Source organism: Diorhabda carinulata, chromosome 11, assembly GCF_026250575.1.
Source record: "Diorhabda carinulata isolate Delta chromosome 11, icDioCari1.1, whole genome shotgun sequence".
In the NCBI taxonomy this organism is placed as follows: domain Eukaryota; kingdom Metazoa; phylum Arthropoda; class Insecta; order Coleoptera; family Chrysomelidae; genus Diorhabda; species Diorhabda carinulata.
Genome location: NC_079470.1, coordinates 7,676,949 through 7,696,048, shown reverse-complemented (window position 1 = coordinate 7,696,048; position 19,100 = coordinate 7,676,949). Strand labels below are relative to the sequence as shown.

Genomic DNA, 19,100 nt, shown 5'->3' with positions numbered 1-19,100 from the left:
ACTTGATATTTATTATACTCTATCCTCTGCTTTATTTTTATTCATTGTCAGCATAAATTGGACCAGATAATATGGCAAAAATATATCATTTTTTTAAAGATTTGAAAAATGCTGCTTATAGGTCAATAAATCAATTATTTTAGATTTCTGGTAGAAATATAAAACATTTAAATGTGTAATAATCCTTCTCCTGTAGCTTAATAATATATGTTTGTTTCTATAAAATTCCTTCAGGTTAATTTATCATATTTTTTTTCATAAAATTATTTTTAGCGTTTATTGACAGAGGAATCATCAGACGAAGAAGTTGGCTCTGAGTCACCTTTAGATGAAATAGCAATCGCTCCAGAATTTGATAATAGTATCGAGAATGGCGCTATATTCCCTCCTTCTTCTCTAGCTTTGAGAGAGAATAACTCTCAGGTTCAGTCCAGTGCAAGATCAGATACAAGGTTTGTATATCTAATTACTATTTAAATTATTCCAAACTTAACTTTTATATGTTTTAGTGGTTCGAGTACTGGAGATTTGGGAGAGGTAACTCCTTGCAACGCATCACCGAATTTGTCATCTTTAATGAATTTGAGACCGATTATTTCGAAAAGTGATATTTTGGACAACTGGACTTCTTATATTCAGTTAAATATGCTACAAACACCTGCCAATGCTTTACAATTTTTTCATCAGTTCCAGAAGTTGCTTACAGTATGTATTAAATTGTTTCATTCTATTTCAAAATAAATAACCAAAGACGTAGCCATGCTTGTACAAGAATATTACATACACAAAGTGAAGCTCATTTAATTGTTTTTGGGTAGAGAAAGTCCATCTAATGTTTTTATTAGGATTGTTTTCTATTTAATGTTGGTTTCTTTAACCAATACAATTTTTTATTTTAGGATATTTGTTCATCTTCGATTGAAATAACGAAAGAATCTTGCTCGTATATGTCACAATCGGCTGTTAGCGGTCTTCCTACTATCAAATTGATTAGCTCGAGATTAATGTCTATGGTAGATATTGTCTCATATCGAGTAATGGTTACGAACTTAATATGGTTTAATACATCTGCTATAAGTAATTCTAGATTTATAGAAACTTTAAAATATGGGATGTTGGAGGTACAAGAACATCTCGAAACGTTCTGTGATAAAAGAGAACAAGCCAGTATGGTGAGTTTACTAGTTTTAATAATGATTAGGATTGTCCGTCAATAATACAGAAAATAAACACATTCTTGTACAAATGTTTCTCTTGGCAATAATATTTACGATTATTAAACAGTAAAATTGAATATTTTTAAAAGATGATGGATTATTTCTAAGCTTTGATTATGTTCTGAACACCTAAGAATAAGTTTTTCTAATATATTCCCCATTTCTGAATTGGTTAACTTCAACTTAAAATAATACAGAAACTCAATCTATACCACAAAATTTTTTTTATTAAAAAGAAAAAGGAAATCCCTTGTTTGACCTGTTTCAACAAGTATAAGTCAGCTTTTAGATGAAATTTCCTTTTTTATGAAACAATTCTTGTGGGTCTCAACCTAGTAATATGGTATATGATATGTGAATTAACTAAATAAACTGCAAATTCAACATTAAGCTCTCCCATGAAATTATATTGCATCATGAAATGTTTTTCTTGAAAAAAATCCCTTACAATTAGTGAGATTTTCTTGAGATCATACCATCTTTATTCAAATGAGCAAAATCTTGAGACTTAAGTCCACCAATTCTAAATTAAAACCTCAGACCATTATAAAATGAATGTACACTTCTTTGACAGTTGCCATTAGTTTCACGGGCTCATAAAAAGGCTCCTTTCAAAAAATCTAGAAAGTGGGATGGCTGTTATTACCAGATATCTGCGTCTTCTATTTTAAGCGCTCCCAGATAAAGTTCTCTGGTGTTCCTTAGTGTTTCACGCTTTGAGAGAATGTGGATAGAGGCTTCGTCCTCTGTGCAACAAAATCTGCACGCTGCTAAGTCTAGCGTCAGGTGTTTGTTGACGACAGTGCCTCGATAGGACTCCTGTTAGTATTCGTAGATTTTTCTTACTCAGGTTCATATATTCAGCAGATCTTCTGTGGTTATAGTTTCCCAGAAGAGTATTTGCCTTTCTCAGCCTCTTTAGGTTGTCCCAATAATTGGTTTTGTTATGGTGGTGGTGGTGGTTAAGTTGGAAACTTTTAACATATTTTCTGTAAAAAAGCATCGCTTTTATTATTTTTTTAAGTATACCTAAAATCAAGAACATATATTTATTTATTTCATCTATTTATTACCAGAGTTATATGACAATGAAATAGTTATCTTTTAAAATAACCAATTGTAACGCCGCAATTATCTAGAAGAAATTTAATTCCTATGCGCGGGTGTGGATTAACAAATATTTTCAACAAAAAATATTTTTTATTTATGTGAGTTATTAATTTGATCTAATTTATGTTTTAGTACTGCGATTCTGTTAAGACGACACTGAAATTAGAAAGACTGAGCGGTCAGCAATCCGACTTTCATCATGAACAATATTTATTAGATTTGGGAAAAGCTCTCTATAAATTATATTTTCAGCTTTTACTGTTAGTAGAAGCTGGAAATAAAATGATTTCAACTTTACACAATATTTTGAAGTCAGCAGACGTAAGTATATTAAGTTATTTAAAACGACGTCGGGAAGATAATATTGCGTTTTAAAATCAGAATTGTGTCGATAAAAAGTTGTGAAAAAACACTTTTTATAATTTATTACTATTTTGAGCTAATTATAATTCAAATTTTGTTAAATTTTTGTACTTATAAGCCAATAACAAAATATAATAGCTTCCTATGGATTTAATTTGAACAATTCTAGTTTATTGTAAACATCATTTGATAAATTACTGTTTAAAATATTAGTTTAAATAAATTACCATTTCTGGATCATTTCAATTTCTAATAATTGCAATCAAGATAGTACAGGTAAAATAGAATTACACTCGAAATTAAATTGGGCGCTTCTGATTTTCTAGATTCTGGAAGGTTTTGGGATATTGAATAAGTTTAGCTCTTAGCAAAATTACGGGCACGGGCTTTAGAAATTTTGGGACTTGAAACTCCAAAAAATTTTGAAACACAAATAACTCAAAAACTAAGAGAACTTCGAAAAACTACCAGAACAAAAATTGTAGAGCACAAACTTTTCTACAAAAAAGGTCTCAAGTCATTTTTTCGTCGTAGACACTATTTCTCTTTCACAAATGTGAGTACTCATTTTGTGCTCTACAGCTTTGGCTCCGGCACTTTATTTCGAATTCTACGTAGTTTTCGAGTTATTCGCGAACCAAAATATTTTTGAGCGTTCAAACCCATTTTATAATGGAAATTTTGAAGTTTTTTTTGTACAGAATGTACTCATAATTTTCGAGTTATCCGTAATTCAAAATGTTTTTGAGTACATGAACCCATTTTACGGTGAAAATTTTGAGGTTAGGAAAAAATGCTTGAAAACCAATATGTAGAGAATTTTCTGCTGTACATTTTTGCTCCAGCCCTTTCATGGACATGAAATTCAAATTTTTTTTGAGTTTCATGTCTCAAAATTTCGAAAATCCGTGCCCATTATTTTTGTTAAGAGCTGCTAGACTAGACAGTATCCCAAAACCTCCCAGAATTTAGAGCAACGGCTGTTCAACACGTGTGAGCGAGAGATCTTACGCAGAATATATGGATCAGTGTATGAGCAGAGCGTGTGACGCACCCGTACAGAGTTCTACCGGCTTTATGAGTGTCTATAAGAGCCTGGTGATAGAAGTCAAGAGGCTAAGTGGTAGACAAAATAAATGCGAGCATGACGCGCTCTAGATGTTAAAAAATGTCAAAGATAGTTCAAACTCAATGATCGTGCTTGTACATGCTCTTGACGTCGAAGTTAACCAACTTTCTACTTTTTACGCGCTGATCGTCATAAACATAACCTCACTTTTTTAGTGTAGTTTGTAATTACCAAAAATATTTTTTTACTATAAATAAACTGTATTTCCATGCTATTTTTTTAGTTTAAAGATGTAACACCTGATGTACTATCTATTAAACACGCCCTGACCCGTGCCTATGAAGACACTGATGCTGATGGTGGTATATCATCTGTAATAGTAGGTTGTGTTAGTTCTGAAAATTTGTTGTTGAACCTATGTAGACTGATAGAAAATGAAAAATGGACGTCAGTCATACTCTATTTTAAATGCAACAAAGAAGAGTTTGTCAAAGAGTTTTATGAATTGTGTGAAAAGGAAAATGACGTGATCTCCATTTTAAATATCTATTGTAGAAAGTTGGTACATGACAAACCTGGTGAGTTTTTAAATAAAATTGAATTTATAAAAATATTGTCTTATCAATTGTTTTTAGAATATTTTGTAATAAGTAATCAAGATTCTGACATGTCAGATGTATTCGGTAGACTGTTCCAAGTATCAGCAGCTGTTTCTGATCTTGAAGGAACTCTTAAGGAACAGCCTGGTAAATCAACTGATACAATTAGCAAATAAAGTAAAAATAAACGTAACAATTGATGTTTAGGTTAAGTAAAAAAGTCTGTGCCATCATTATTTGAATTTATAACAGTGTAACATGAAAAGTATTACCAAATACTGTGTATCTAGAAGTCAAACATATTTTGTAATTTCTGTTTGGGAATAAATCGATAAAACTTTGACAATAGTAGTTGATGTAATTTTTTTGAGATGGCAAATTCATACCAAAAATTCAATAAAAAATGTGTTATTTATGATTATTTAAGTTTATACCTTTTTTTAATTCCACTATATTTAGATGATAGTAAGAATCTAATATACATTAAAACGTATTATTGTTTGTTTTATTTAGATTGTTGATTTTGATTTATATATATATATATATATATATATATATATATATATATATATATATATATATATATATATATATGTATGTATGTATGTATGTATGTATGTATAAATACACAAACCACGATATATACTGTAATGTTTTTCTTATTTATTTATATAATTTCTATTCGTGGGGTAAATTAATAAACACTGTCTCTTACATTCTCAATTTATTCAAACACTATTCACAACACTAACTATTTAAATTCTTCGATTACTTTCTGTTTCAGTCTGTTCACTATGATTATTTATTATTAACCAATTAAACTGCGCTACACAAACTCCTTATATATCCCAAAAGGAATTCTAAAAAGTTCTAGAAACTAAAAAAACAAAAAAACGAAACAAATGAATAACAAGACCTTCCTAGGAATTAGTTTGAAGGAGGAAATGTAAATAAACCGCCTGCTATAATAAAAAGTTATATAAAAACGTTATGCATTAAGATAACCTCTGTATCACCCTAATTTTAATCCAGTTGTGCCAGCTAAAGTCGTATCTAGCACCAAAAAATATCACATTCAATAAAAATAATGCAAGAGAGTTATGTGAACATTTCTTTACAGCTTTCCCTCCTACTGAGGGAAGAAGAAAAAATAGAAAATAATACGAAAAACTTTGTTATCACTTTAAGAGACAGTAATTCCCAATGGAATGTTTCTGACGATGAACCTCTAGCCTCCCTTGGGCGAAAAAAGATCTTTTAAAGGAAAGTCTCTTAATTGTATTCTGATTATATCAGGTTAGGTTAGCCAATTTATTGAATTGACTATCAAGTGAATAAATAGTAGGAATTGTCATGTTATAGTGAAATAAATATTAAATTTTCTTATACTAACTTGTATTTATTATAAGCAGGAGGAATTTACCATAAGTCCAATCTCTTTGTTGACAACTTCTAATAATAATAATGCTTAATTATGTAACCATATATGTAATAATCATGTAATACTCCTTTATGGAAAGTTTCACTATAAGTGAAACAAATAGTGTATCGTTCTCTATCTTCTCCGGGCGCTTCAGTTAGTTCTGCGCATCTTTTGCGCGCATGAAGCATGCGTAGTATAAATAAAGTGTCTTGAACTAGAGAGAAAATGAATACTGCCGTCACCGTAACATAGAGACGTGTTTTCCCATAAGAACTGTCCATATAGGAGTACTGCATATATGGTAATACTCCTATATGGACAGTTGGTATGGGAAAAAACGTCCCTACGTTACGGTGCCGACAATATTCATTTTCTTTCTCGTTCGAGACACTTTACCTATACTGCGCATGCTTGAGAATGCGCAGAACCGAACTGGAAGTTCGGATGATAGAGAAATCGTTACCATTCTGTCTTACTTAGTCGGAACAGCTTCTACTTATAGAAACTGTCCAAATAGAATACATACATATATGTATGTAAAACAGTGAACGGAACAGTTTCAAAAATACTAGAAGTTATCAATAAAGAGATTGGACTTGAAGTTTGTAAATTCCTCCTGCTTATAATAAATACAAGTTAGTATCAGAAAATTTAATATTTATTTCACTATGACATGACATGGCCCAGTCGTGTGGAAACTAAATATAGATAATAAAAAGCTTTGTACAATATTTTGAGACTTCCCATGTCATTTGAGGGAAACCTTACGGAAAATTTTAAAAGATTTAAACAATACCTAGATATTTATATAATTGCGAATGAGAGTTAATGATAAAATTAAGATTGCTATTTTATCAAATTTAATTGGAGAAGAAGGAATTGAGGTGTATAATACATTGAAGTTAACGGACACAACGAGAAAAGTGTATTAAAATGTAATGGAAGAACTAGAAACTTATTTTACCCCAAAAAAGAATGTACTTTACGAGAGATTTTTATTTTTTAAGAGAAAATAGGAAGATGGTGAATATTTGGATCATTTTATAAGAAACTAATACGGAGTTGTGATTCAATGATAAGAGACAGAATTGTATTTGGTATTAACAATAAAGCTTCACAAGATACACTGTTACATTTAGATACCTTAGATTTAAAGAAGGCAACAGAACTATGTCGAGCAAACTAAAAAGCATCTGTTCAAGTAAAAAAGGTATGCAAGGTACAAGTGAAACAAAAGTGGATGCTGTTAAACCACAACAACAAAGTTTTAAGGGCAAGTATCAGAAATAAAAGGATAATAACAAGCAAAGTGTAAGTTACAAAGCAGAAAATTGAATGTAGAAGCTATGGTTACAATCATGGACCTCGCCAATGCCCGGCATATGGGAAAAATGTACTCGTTGTTTAAAGTATGGACAATTTAGTCAAGTGTGTCGAAACCAAAGTAAAACAGTTAAAAAACTACAAGAGAAGCATGGGGATGGTAGTCAAGATAATGATATTTCAGAAAAGAGCTGTTTGTATCAAGTATTACTGTAGATGAGATTAAAAACGGTAAGGAGTGCACTGAATAGCTACAAAAATATAAAGTAGTACCTGAAGCTAATGGAGGGTTTAAAATTTCACCCCTAGGTTCTATAGATACAGATTGTTTATTTAAAAAAAAACAAGCTTAATATCATTTTATTGTAGTTGAAGGAAGTTTGGCACCTATTTTAGGTCTTCCAAGTTGCATTAATCTAAATTTGATATCTGAAGTTGATTCGGTTTTGAGTTTAAACAAAGAATATTCTATTAAAGAAAATCAAGATGTATTTACGGGTCTAGGTAAATTTGGCAAAAATGTACATTATTATATATACGGTCAAAGCTTCAAGGTCAAAGTTGTTTTACAGTTTTATATTTTAAAGAGGGTTTTTACCAGGTTGAATTGAATGAGAATTGAAGCAAGTCTCAACTGCTCACCAGAATTTTTTCAGAAACTAAATAAAGATAATTTTGGAGATATACAAGGTAGCCTAGTTTATTTTGATGACCTGCTCATTTATGGAGATAGTCAGGAATCACATGATAGAGCTTTAAAGGATGTACTACAGCGAGATAGGGAACTGAAAGTAAAGTTTAATAGTAGTAAAATTCAATATAAAGTAAGTGATATAAAGCATCTTGGAAAATGTTATATAAATAGGTGTAATCGGTTCCGTATATACGTATTGATGTGTCATTAGTTCAGTGGGTTACATAACCAAACATTATTATTATTAGAAGTTGTCAACCAAGAGATTGGACTTGAATTTTAACAATTCCTTCTGCTTATAATAAATGAGTTTGATGAGTAGAACTTCTCTGCTGATAGAAAGGAAAAGAACATCTCTATATCAGCCTCTATATCTCTTTACTCTATTTTGTTTGGATCTTTGCATTAACACATAAAACACTCAGAAGCGAGTAGCGTCATGCAGAAACCTACAGATTTGTAATTTTAGATTTGAGCCATTACTTTTAATCAAAACTGTTCGCGCTACACCTTATATACATATTAAGAGTTTCATTCCAATTTCAAAAATTTTATAAAAAACTACCAGAAAAAGTTAGTTTCTTGAATCCAATTAGACCCTTAAAATCACGATTAAATTTGAAACGCTTTGCTATTGTTGTAACCTGAGATTCTCCTTTCGTAATGTGATGCTATCGTTTGCATTTTTTCTTGATTATTCAATCCATTCCTTTTTAATTTAATTTTGATTTTATCAAATATACCCACCTATAGATATAAATTAGTATCGTCTTCTGCTTTTTTCAAGAGAAAGTACTGATTAGAATAATGAGATTTTGCATTTAAAAATTATAAAAACTGAAATTATTTATAAAATGTATTAAAAAGTTTGAAAAATTATACATACATTTCCAAAAATTTATGACCCCCTTATGTTGTAGTAGAAAATACAATTAATTTGGTTATGTTTTTAATGCAAATTAAATTTTAACTCAATAGGAAAAAAGAATTGTGCATGGAAATAATAAAGGTGTCCATGAGGATGTTGTTCCATTCTTCTTGGGCAGCGAATGCAAGTTTCTGAAGGGTGAGTTGAGGATTAATTCTGTTTGAGACTGCTCGTCCCAGTGCCTCCTACATGTTCTCAAAAGGATTCATGTCAGGCAAATTTGTTGTCAGGATAGTATTTAATTATTCTGAATCTCTGTTCTATTCTTGTGGTGGGCATAGCATTGTTATCCATGACAATCAAATTTCATTTTGGAGAGAGTAAATAATAATAACTCAAACATATTTATCTCCAGTTCCTTCTTGGTATGGAACGACTTCTTGGCATAAGATAGGTATGGTCGCTCTGGCCAAACTCAGGGTCGCCGACTATCACTGACTAAACCAAATTTGGTTTTGTTCAAATAGAGAACACTGAATGAACTTAAAAGTTTTGTGCTCTTGTGCCCCGTGATGAGCGGCTATATCTAACAAGTAACACTGTAATGGTCTAGATCGTAAATTGGTTCCAGCAAGTCTCCGTCGTATCGTGGACGTGAAAATGAATTGACCATTTTTACGTCTTTCTCTTGCATTAGTTCTCATAGGAGACCCAGTTCCACGTCTCCATTCAACGATTTTAGTTTTCAGGTACAAACGCATTATTCGGATATCTGAAGCGGGAGGAATCAGTGATGGATTCACGACTAAGCCCGCAAGGACCATGTCTAAGACGGCGTGATTTGAGGGGCGGCAAAGTTTTGGAAATGCCAAAATTTCAGAGATGGAAAAATTAGAACCAATCAGATTAATTTTTGTAAAGAAGTTTCTATAATTATATCCATCCATCGTTTGGGAAATCTTGGTATAGAGTACAAATTTAAAAGTTGAGAGTGTTTCTCAAACTCGTTGGTTTGGTCGAGATGATGCCTTTGACGTGTTAGAAAAAGAATAGTCTGCGATAATTAATGCACTGGAATTTATTGCTGAAAGCAGAGATGAGAAACGGATTATACGATCTGAAGGTACGGAATTGAGGCGAAAGTTGCTGCATTTAGAAACAGCAATTCGAATCTTTGTTTGGAATGTCATTTTAGATCGATTTAATGATGCTAGTAAGAAGCTTCAAGAATCTCAAGTTGTTGTATCATGCGTTGTGCAGATCTCTAGTTCTCTGACTCTATTCATTGAGAACATGAGAGAAAGTTGCAGCATTTAGAAACAGCAATTCGAATCTTTGTTTGGAATGTCATTTTAGATCGATTTAATGATGTTGAAAAGAAGCTTCAAGAATCTCAAGCTGATTTATCATTCGTTAAGCAGATCTATAGTCGTCTTAGTTAATAGTGCTGAATTTATAATAATAAAGTTTGAGTCATAAAATATTTTAGTAGTACTTCTGCAGGAAAAATATTATATTTTATATGGGAAATAATTCTAAATATACTAATTTCCAAACCAATCCATAGATCATATCATTAGTAAGCAGAAAGCAGAAATTGAAATTAAAATCCCAATTAGTATTTTATAAAAAAAAAAAAATACAATTTTTATATAATTTTATGATAAAAGAGGAAATAAATTATTAGAAATAAGAGTTTATACTAAGCTTACATTTTTTACAATTTAATTTGATATTAAAAAAATAGTTTGATCTATTAGTATAAGTATAATTAGGGGGGAATGTAATGATTTCAAATTATTAATTCCATCAAAATTATAAAGAAAAGAAACAAATATTTTAATTACAATTAAAAAAAATATTTTAGTGTAGTATGATCAAAAGATCGGCATATGACTTACGGAGAGCTAAAGGCGTCTATTAGCATATCGCTGACTGCAATACAATCGATTTTGAAATCATCATCAGTCTCTATTACGACAATACCAGCTCACGTTCAGCATGTCAAACAAATGAATATTTGAAGGAGGAAATCATCGAATCAATGTCTTTTTCACGTGATTTATCAACTAATGACTTTTTCTTGTTCCCCATCGTCAAAACAAATGCCAATGATTATAAACCTATTCTCTAATCTATCCTGTTTAAAAACCTTGTTCACTTGCCATTTCTTCCGGTATGTTAATTCTAAACCTTCATTTAATACATTCTAAATCTTTTTTTTAAACAAATGTTTATAATTCGTTGCCGATTACCTTCATTCACGGCTATAAATTATGAATAAACCTCGTTTTATAAATTGTACTAATCCGTTATTTAAATGACTTTTTTTATCGTAATTTTATGTAGATCATGTGCGTATCAAATTTCATACATCAAGTGCTGAATTTAATTTTCGAAATTTAACTTGCTTATATCCACTTTTGAAATATCTTCATTAGGAAGATAAAATGAAGATAAAATAAAAATATTTGAAGAATATCCTTCATTATTTTATATAGGTACATACTCTGCAATTAATTTTATCTTTGACATACACTGTGTCGCAAATGCCTATTTAAATTATAATGTATTTCACTATACCCAGTAATATATTCTTTTAGAGGTGTTTTAACCTTGGATCTTTCGGTATAATTTAATATTTTCTCTAATACATGGTATTTATATACTTAAATTCTATTGGTTCATTGTACTACCTATACAGCTTCCTTATAAAACCTGCTTGTTGTACACTCGCCTACACTAAAGTGATCTCTTTATCTTAATAAAGTACTTCCTGGAGATCACACCTTAACATGAGCGTACGATTAATTTTGGAGATACGAAATTAAAATATTAAGTGATATAAATCATTATCAAGGTCTTAAAACATTCTGAATTAAATATTCTTTTGAATCTATAAATTAGAATTTAGTCCATGGCGCGGGCGTCCATATAAAAATAACTTTGCCCGTCGAATTAGAAAATATTCCTCAAGTTGTATGTCTTGATAGATATTCATTTATGAATACGTAAGAGGAAGAATGAATTTCTAATATTTTTAATTCGTTCGAATTTTTTTTTCCTCAGGTCTCCTCCTCCTTCTACAATTTTTCAATGGATAATCATCTTACTATTAGAAAATACGTCATAGAAGCAGGAAACATATTACATCACTCAATAAGTCGTGTGACTGACACACAGATGGCGCTGCCATTTCAAATCCATAAGACGTTTATGAAGTACCAGCTTTCCAGAAGACTATCCGTAAAATTTCGACATTTCGAATAGTGAGAAAAAAGTGATAGCCATTTAAATGAAGCTATTCTTGTTATTTCCAAAACATTTTCTAGTAAGCTGAACTTCTGGGAGCAGATTCGCTTTGCGGTGGACAAAGCCGCAAAAAGTCTGGCCGCACTAAGTTGATGGTAAATGTCGGTGGACCGGCGGCGAGGCGATTGTTGATGAACACAGTCCAGTCGATACTTTTGTATGGTACGTAAGTATGGGCCGATACAGAAGTATCAAAAAAGATATGTACAGGTGTAGAGAAGAGCGGTCTTGAGATTCGCCGCCATTATGGTGATTATGGTAATTATTCCGGTGGAAGTTCTTGCTTTGGAAAAAAGGGCAATATACCTGAGATACGCCGAGGTATTCGTACTTAGAATAGTTCAGGAAGATACGACTGGCATGTTAAAAGAATGGCGAAATACTTTGAAGCGACATGAAGGCAACATGGTAAAGTTGGTTGTTGTCTTCTACTTGCACACGACGGGCAAGAGGAGATTGGAGTCGCATATCGGCAACTTCTTAACATCTCGTGATAAAGATGTTAAGAGAAGGGAATAACCGGAATCTGATTTCTCAATCAATTGAAGTAGTTGTGTCCATAAAAAATGTTTTAATGTTAATGTTTTTAATCTAACACTCTACACTCTCCGCCGGAGAAAATGAACTAACTTACCTAAAACACCTAAATTGTCGAAAATACTAATGCAGATATCTGGTTTGCAGAGTAAGAAGAAACATTTTTTTTAAAGTCTAGAGACGTTGCAAGTTCGCTGTAATAAATGTATTACAATTAAGAGGAGAATATGTTGAGTAATAAAATATTTTGACTTTGAAATTTTGTTTGGTTCTATAGTAGACTAAGAATTTTTCAATATATCCTCGTACCTACGTGATAATAATTATTATAAAATGATGTTATATTATATACGTTATTATAAGTTTTCGTGATTTCTAATAATTTCATTTTTTATACGTATATACATCAAACAGATAATTAATTTAGTGTGTAAAGAAACAAAAATTGAAAATAACTTATTGTAAAAGAAATTGGTGTATCTTTGACTAATTTATGAGTACGTACATATTTTATTTTTAAATTCAATTAACATGGCAATTTCCTTTTGTGACGCTCATGCTCTATAAATAAATGCATAAATAATTTTTCAAGCATCACCTGTCACGCTTTAATTTTGATCTGATTCTTGAAAGTAACTTGCTTATCTCAATAAGTGTCTTCAACAGAGAGAATAGCAGCAACGATATACTGAAATTTCGTCTCGACTTTCGCCGAGCAGTTGAATCGTATTCAGTACCCTCTTGATTCCTGCTTCGTCAATCAACAATTTCACCTGCAACCGATAGCATAGGTTGCTTTCACTCTCTATTTATTTGGAGAAGTGTCAAACATATCGAGCTACTATGTTACCCAAACATTTCTAAATGAGAGTCGTTTACTGGTTTTTTATGAGTACTACTTATCATCGTCGCAAAATCTATACGCGACACAGTAGTAGCTAGCGGTACCTATAAGTGTCTTGCACGGATTATTACGTTTTTTTTTTGGAATTGCCGGATAGTCTACGTGCGGGTTAATAATACCTACGGGTAGTACTTGATGTGTCTTACAAGGTCCGGTAAGTGAGTGATCGATATCGTGATGGTGGGCACGTCCGGCAATTAGTATTCCATTCTATTCTCGGAAAAGTGATCTTGAACTACAAGGTCAAATCGTTATTATCATTTTTTAAAAATTCCTTTTTCCACGTTTTGAGTTCCTCGTTTATACCAGGTTCATCGTAAATATTTTAATCGATATTAGTGAAGTACTTTTGCTTTCGATAAAATAAACTTTATATATAAGTGTATGGATTTTGTTTCGGCAATATTAAGTGGGCCATTGTTGGTTGAAGAAAGCGAATATGTAAATAATTTCGTTTAAAGAAAGTTGGTGTACTAAGGATATTTCTTCAATGGATTAAAAGTAAACAAAGTAAGTGTGCTTTAAAACAATTATCATTTTTTTACCACACTTTATTCAACTCCTTTTGTTTGTATGCTACAAATTTTGTAATCATTATTACACTAACTTCAAGTTGATATTTCGCCTTGAAATTTTATATGTTCATTCACTCTTGATGACAATACGTGGATGAATTAAAAAATTTGCTAATTAATTTGTCGATAATAAGTAAATAATTTATTTAACTTAACATATTTCTAATCGTTCGTTTAATCTTCTGCCTGACTCATTTAAATGACCTTTCCCAATTACTTCATGTCAAGGCTGTTCATCTGGGTATTAAACATCCTTAAGAGGAAAATTTTATCTATATCAGGGCCGTTCCAAAAATATACCATATCCCACATGCAAATTCCCCTATACCACCTAATAAACAGGCCAACTAATCTCTCTCTTTCACTCTCGGCTGGGTATATATGCATTTTGAAGAGAAAGATATCTAATACTTTGGTCCCTTTTGGTCTAAAAGATATGTAAAGATTTAGAGTTCTTATATGATAACTGGTTCGAATTTTAATTTAAATGTCGCCATCAACAACATTCATTAGATAAGTATAATTTAAATTATTCGCATTAACATTTCAATTGACGCATTATATCTAATAAATAGAGAAATTATAAATTATCACTCCATTGCTTCAAATCTAGCTCGGAGGCTTTTATTAAACATCATATTGCGCATCAGTTTCGTTTGTATAATTCATTTTTTACAATTATATGAATCTCTATAAAATTATAAAAAGAAAAACTCACCAATGCCAATTGTTATTGGCGTTTTAATAAACGAAAAGCTAATAGATAGATAATAGATAAAAGATAATATGATATTAATTTTTTAACAAAATTTTTCCTCAAATTATTGTCAAATTCCCATAGAACTTGATGTATGTTTTCAATCAATATCCCACTTGAAGTAGGTAAACGATTACATTTGCGTAGTTTGTTTTTATTGTACTCCAAACCGCTTGTATAATATTGAGAAAAAAATAGTTATAACATCAGAAGAGCCCGCCATTAGATGTAAATTGGAACTAGAAAGTCAAATAGTACAACAGAACATGATATTCAGGTACCTTGGAATTGACATAACCAAGTTAGAAGACGATGAGGACGCGGTAAGAGGATAAGTAGCCTGAGCAAATAAGGTCGCGGATATTAGAAACAAGGCAAGAAACATCTAAAACGGAACAACTCTTAGACACTAAAGGAATGAAATGTCTCATGCAGACCTCTGGAAAAACATCACGAGACCGAGAAAAAAGCAAAAATATCAGACGATCCTGTGACGTACATAACATTAATAAATGCGTTTCACAGCGTAAGAAACAATGAAAACAAAACATAAGTCGAATGACAAATGATAGACTGTTTAAAAATAGAAGTGAATCTCCAATTAGAATAGAGTAGAGGTCTACCACAAAAGAGGAGGAGTGACAAACTAGAGCCAGGATGAAGAAAGATATAGAAGAAGGAGCAGGCGTTAGAATTATTATGGAGGGAAGAACAAGAAAAAAGAAAAAATTAAAAAGTGATGTTCACGAGTCTTGCAAATGCTGACAATAATTCACTCGTTTTTGAAAATACAACTTTCATTAATTTGATGAAATCTTTTCACGAAAATGTATGTTCTGAATTTTCATGAATATTAATATCTCATCTTGTTTTAAAACGGCGATTAGGATTTTTTTAATATTCAAGAATGATAAGATGCGTTATCTATAATAATGATTCAGAAGAAGCTTCTTCCAGATACACTATATTTCTGTTTAAGTCTCGTATTAATTGATGTTCTTATCTCAGACATATTTTATTAAGAAGGGTAGAGCTAGTTTTATTAGAAAAATATGTTTCTTTACATATACCATCGAACTTTCATATACCTTTCAGGTAATACTATACCACAATTATTTTCACCTTTAGTGAATAAAATCATCAATTTGCACATCTGACCACTCAAATTCTATTTTATTCTCCATATCCAAGACACAGAATTCACGCATGTAATTGTTCTATCATATTATAATTTTTTCCCACAAATAAAGGTGCTTTCCTCATATTTAATCGATATCAAGATTAATGCAATTTTTAGAAACAAATATTTTAATTGAATTTTATTTCATGTTCCAAATTGAAATATTTCGAAAACCGTACACAGTATCGAGTTTTACCAGGAGTATCTTTTTTGTGTAAAATTGAATGATGTTTAGGTTCACTTGAAATTTTGATTGAAAAATTAAACCATAAAAAAGTTATGTTATATACTGTTTAGTTCGAACATACCCAATTAGGTCAACTTGTATGTAAATTTTGGCAACACAAATTTAGTTCTGCTACTTACCAATCGTGCCGCTGGTGTAATAAAAATGTGTTATTACTGTCAGTTGTCAAGATACATAAATATTTTTTTTTTTAATTTTTTCAAACGCTTTCCTAATGTGTTTTCTAAAGGAAAGAATTTTGTAACATTCAAGGCTCAACATCAAATTATCGCTTGTGACCAAATCATTTTCTGTGATTTTACAAATTTTAATAGAAAACATTTGAAGTATAAAGCTATCCCATCTATTCCTACCTTCATTGTTTACTTCCATTTATGAAGATCACAGTTATACCAAAGCTCATGACTGTATAATAAACCAAGAACATTCTTATGCTGTAAATACAGCTATACTAGGGATTGATATGTTCGTATCGTATGTTTCTTATTGGGAACGTGGCTATAAAACACCAAAGTGGAGTAACTTTAATATATTTTCCGAGCTTTCGAATACTTATGTACTTATCGTGTGGGAAATAATTAATTAAGATTTTCGGTGGTTTTGAATTGTATTAATTCTTGTAAAAATTTTTCAAATTAAAAATTCAATATTCGAATTAATAATAATAGAAATATTGATCAATTGGAATATTGATTCTTGTTACTATTAATTAATATTTAATCAATATTTCTATCAACGTCAATACAATTAAAAACCCCCGAAAATCTTTATTTATTATTACAGAAGTATTCTAAAGCTCGGAAAATATATTAAAGTTAGTAGTTAGTCCAATTTGGTGTTTCATTGCCACGTTCCCAATAAGAAACCGCTCATAATATAGCTGGCAAAGACTTTGTTACAATTTGTAAATAAACGTGTCGCAGTTCTAAGATGTATTTTATCGTGAATTCAATATATTGCGAAATAAGAACCGGCTGGAAATGAATAACATAGAATACAGTAGATATTCTGTTTTGTGAACAAACCTCGAAAATAGATTAGTTCTGCCACGTACCATCGAGGGCACTGGCATCGAAAATCCGCCATGTTGTTTCCATTGAATAATACCTAAGTTGGCATTTCTTCTTAGGGAATGTTCTGTTATTCGTACCATGTAACTTCTACGAGTATGAGAGTCAGATATAAAAATAAATTATATAATTTGTATGCGTTTTTTCACTTTTCTATCTATTCTAGAAAGGGGTTTATCTCTTTTTTGAAACGCCATTCATTTGTAGCAAAAATTCGATTGTATTCCTTCCCTAGAAACAATATTTACCTACAGTATGTTCAATGTTTGATGCAATATGTGTAATAGTGGTCTAAGTTGTCCAGTGTTCTCTATAAAATAAATTTTTTCTATAAGAAAAAAATCAAAATTATACTTGGAAACTTATTTTTGACACACTTCTGGATGTATGTGAAGTAATTTACACCTTGTATCTGATCATTCTAGTGACATTTAGGATCAATTAGTTTGAAATGAAATGGAGCTGAACCCAAATGTTTAATGTTAAATATAAGTTTATCAACGATGTCCTTGAATAGTGATTTCTAATCGTCTCGTACAAACTCAGATGGTTTTTTATAGAGTCTTCTTGTTCAGTGTTTAATTGTAATTGTGAAATCGATCTTTTTCGCCTTAAGCAAATATTTTTACTCAACGGCAATTACCTGCACTCCCAAGATTCTATATAAATTTTTAATAATCACTATCCTTTTTTTGAATTCTCGTAGTAAAGTGAAAATCTATGTTAATTATACTGTTTTTAAAAATTCTTTTTGTATAGATCGACGTCCGATACAAATTTTGTAGAAATAGGATTTGACTTGTCTTTTGGTTACAATTTACATTTATAAAACGATTGATTCATAAACTTGATGTTGTCGATGCTGCATGTACTGCGCTCATCAGGGCTTTTGAGAAACTTTCATCATGGGTCAGACAGATTACCCATCAGCTAACTACGCATCCAAGTCCATAACGATATTTTTTGTGTTTATAGACATTTTCTCAATTATTCGGGGTAAAAGAGACTTTTATCCGCAATTAAACAAAATGCTATTATAGTGATAATATTCTAGAGGTGAACGCACGTAATTTTCAAGCTAATAAACATTTATTTACAGAGAAAAATAAATTTAAATTCGTATTTAAACGTTTGGAAATTATTCTATGTACTTTTTGCTATTTCATGAACAGAATTACAAATGTTCGAATTCGAATTAAAAACTGTGTAAACGAGAGAGCACAATTTAGATACTTCCATATTCAGTTTTTTGAGGGCTAAGAAATAAATCGGAACAAGAAAATTACCTGATTAAACAAAGGCAGGTATATGGCTATTTTGTTAGGGTGTATATTTCACTACAAATAAATCAATTTTGTAAATGTCGTATCTTAATAATTGGACAAATAAAATTTGTTTGAGGTTTAAAAATATCGATCAATAGCAATGTCAATTTAAAAAAAAATCGTTCAAATTTGCAACGAGGGCTGCTTGAAAACTTTCCACCTTCAACCTGAAGATGTCGGAACTTATCTCTATAAGTTGGGAAATGTATTTGCGTCTGCGTTGAGAGATGTTCTTTTAAAATTCCAGTCATTTTGGATGCTTCATTTTTGTTCAACAATAGTATAGAAGTTAGTCAATATTTATTTTTGGTAGACTATACATCTACGCAAATGAAAGTGGAATTAATCAATGTGTACGGGGACATTTACGACCGAAAACTGGGTAGCTAAATTCAAACTTGACTGTATCAGTTTGACTAAATGGCAGTAGACATCCATCGGATTGGGGTCAGTAAGACAGAAGAAGCTATCGGCATTCTAATGTACATTTCTCAGCAGGTCTTCTTGATGAAGTAGATTGAGTCGGA

The 19,100-nt window shown here is 31.1% G+C and overlaps 2 protein-coding genes across 5 annotated transcripts in view; both read left to right on the top strand.

Annotated features, from left to right (window-relative positions):
* LOC130899340 (protein furry) overlaps positions 1 to 4,704 on the top strand; it is a 38,186-nt gene extending 33,482 nt beyond the window's left edge. For all 4 annotated transcript variants that reach the window (XM_057809219.1, XM_057809223.1, XM_057809222.1 and 1 more), the window contains exons 36-41: positions 274 to 452; positions 510 to 705; positions 900 to 1,172; positions 2,460 to 2,648; positions 4,043 to 4,337; positions 4,395 to 4,704. In XM_057809219.1, coding sequence (XP_057665202.1) covers positions 274 to 452; positions 510 to 705; positions 900 to 1,172; positions 2,460 to 2,648; positions 4,043 to 4,337; positions 4,395 to 4,534 — 1,272 coding nt within the window. In that variant the 3' untranslated portion in view covers positions 4,535 to 4,704. The remainder of the gene's footprint in view (positions 1 to 273; positions 453 to 509; positions 706 to 899; positions 1,173 to 2,459; positions 2,649 to 4,042; positions 4,338 to 4,394) is intronic.
* An 8,432-nt stretch (positions 4,705 to 13,136) lies between these two features.
* Positions 13,137 to 19,100, top strand: part of LOC130899420 (dual oxidase maturation factor 1-like) — an 87,185-nt gene continuing 81,221 nt past the window's right edge. Inside the window, exon 1 of the mRNA XM_057809346.1 lies at positions 13,137 to 13,929. The gene's annotated coding sequence lies outside the window, so the exon portion shown is untranslated. The remainder of the gene's footprint in view (positions 13,930 to 19,100) is intronic.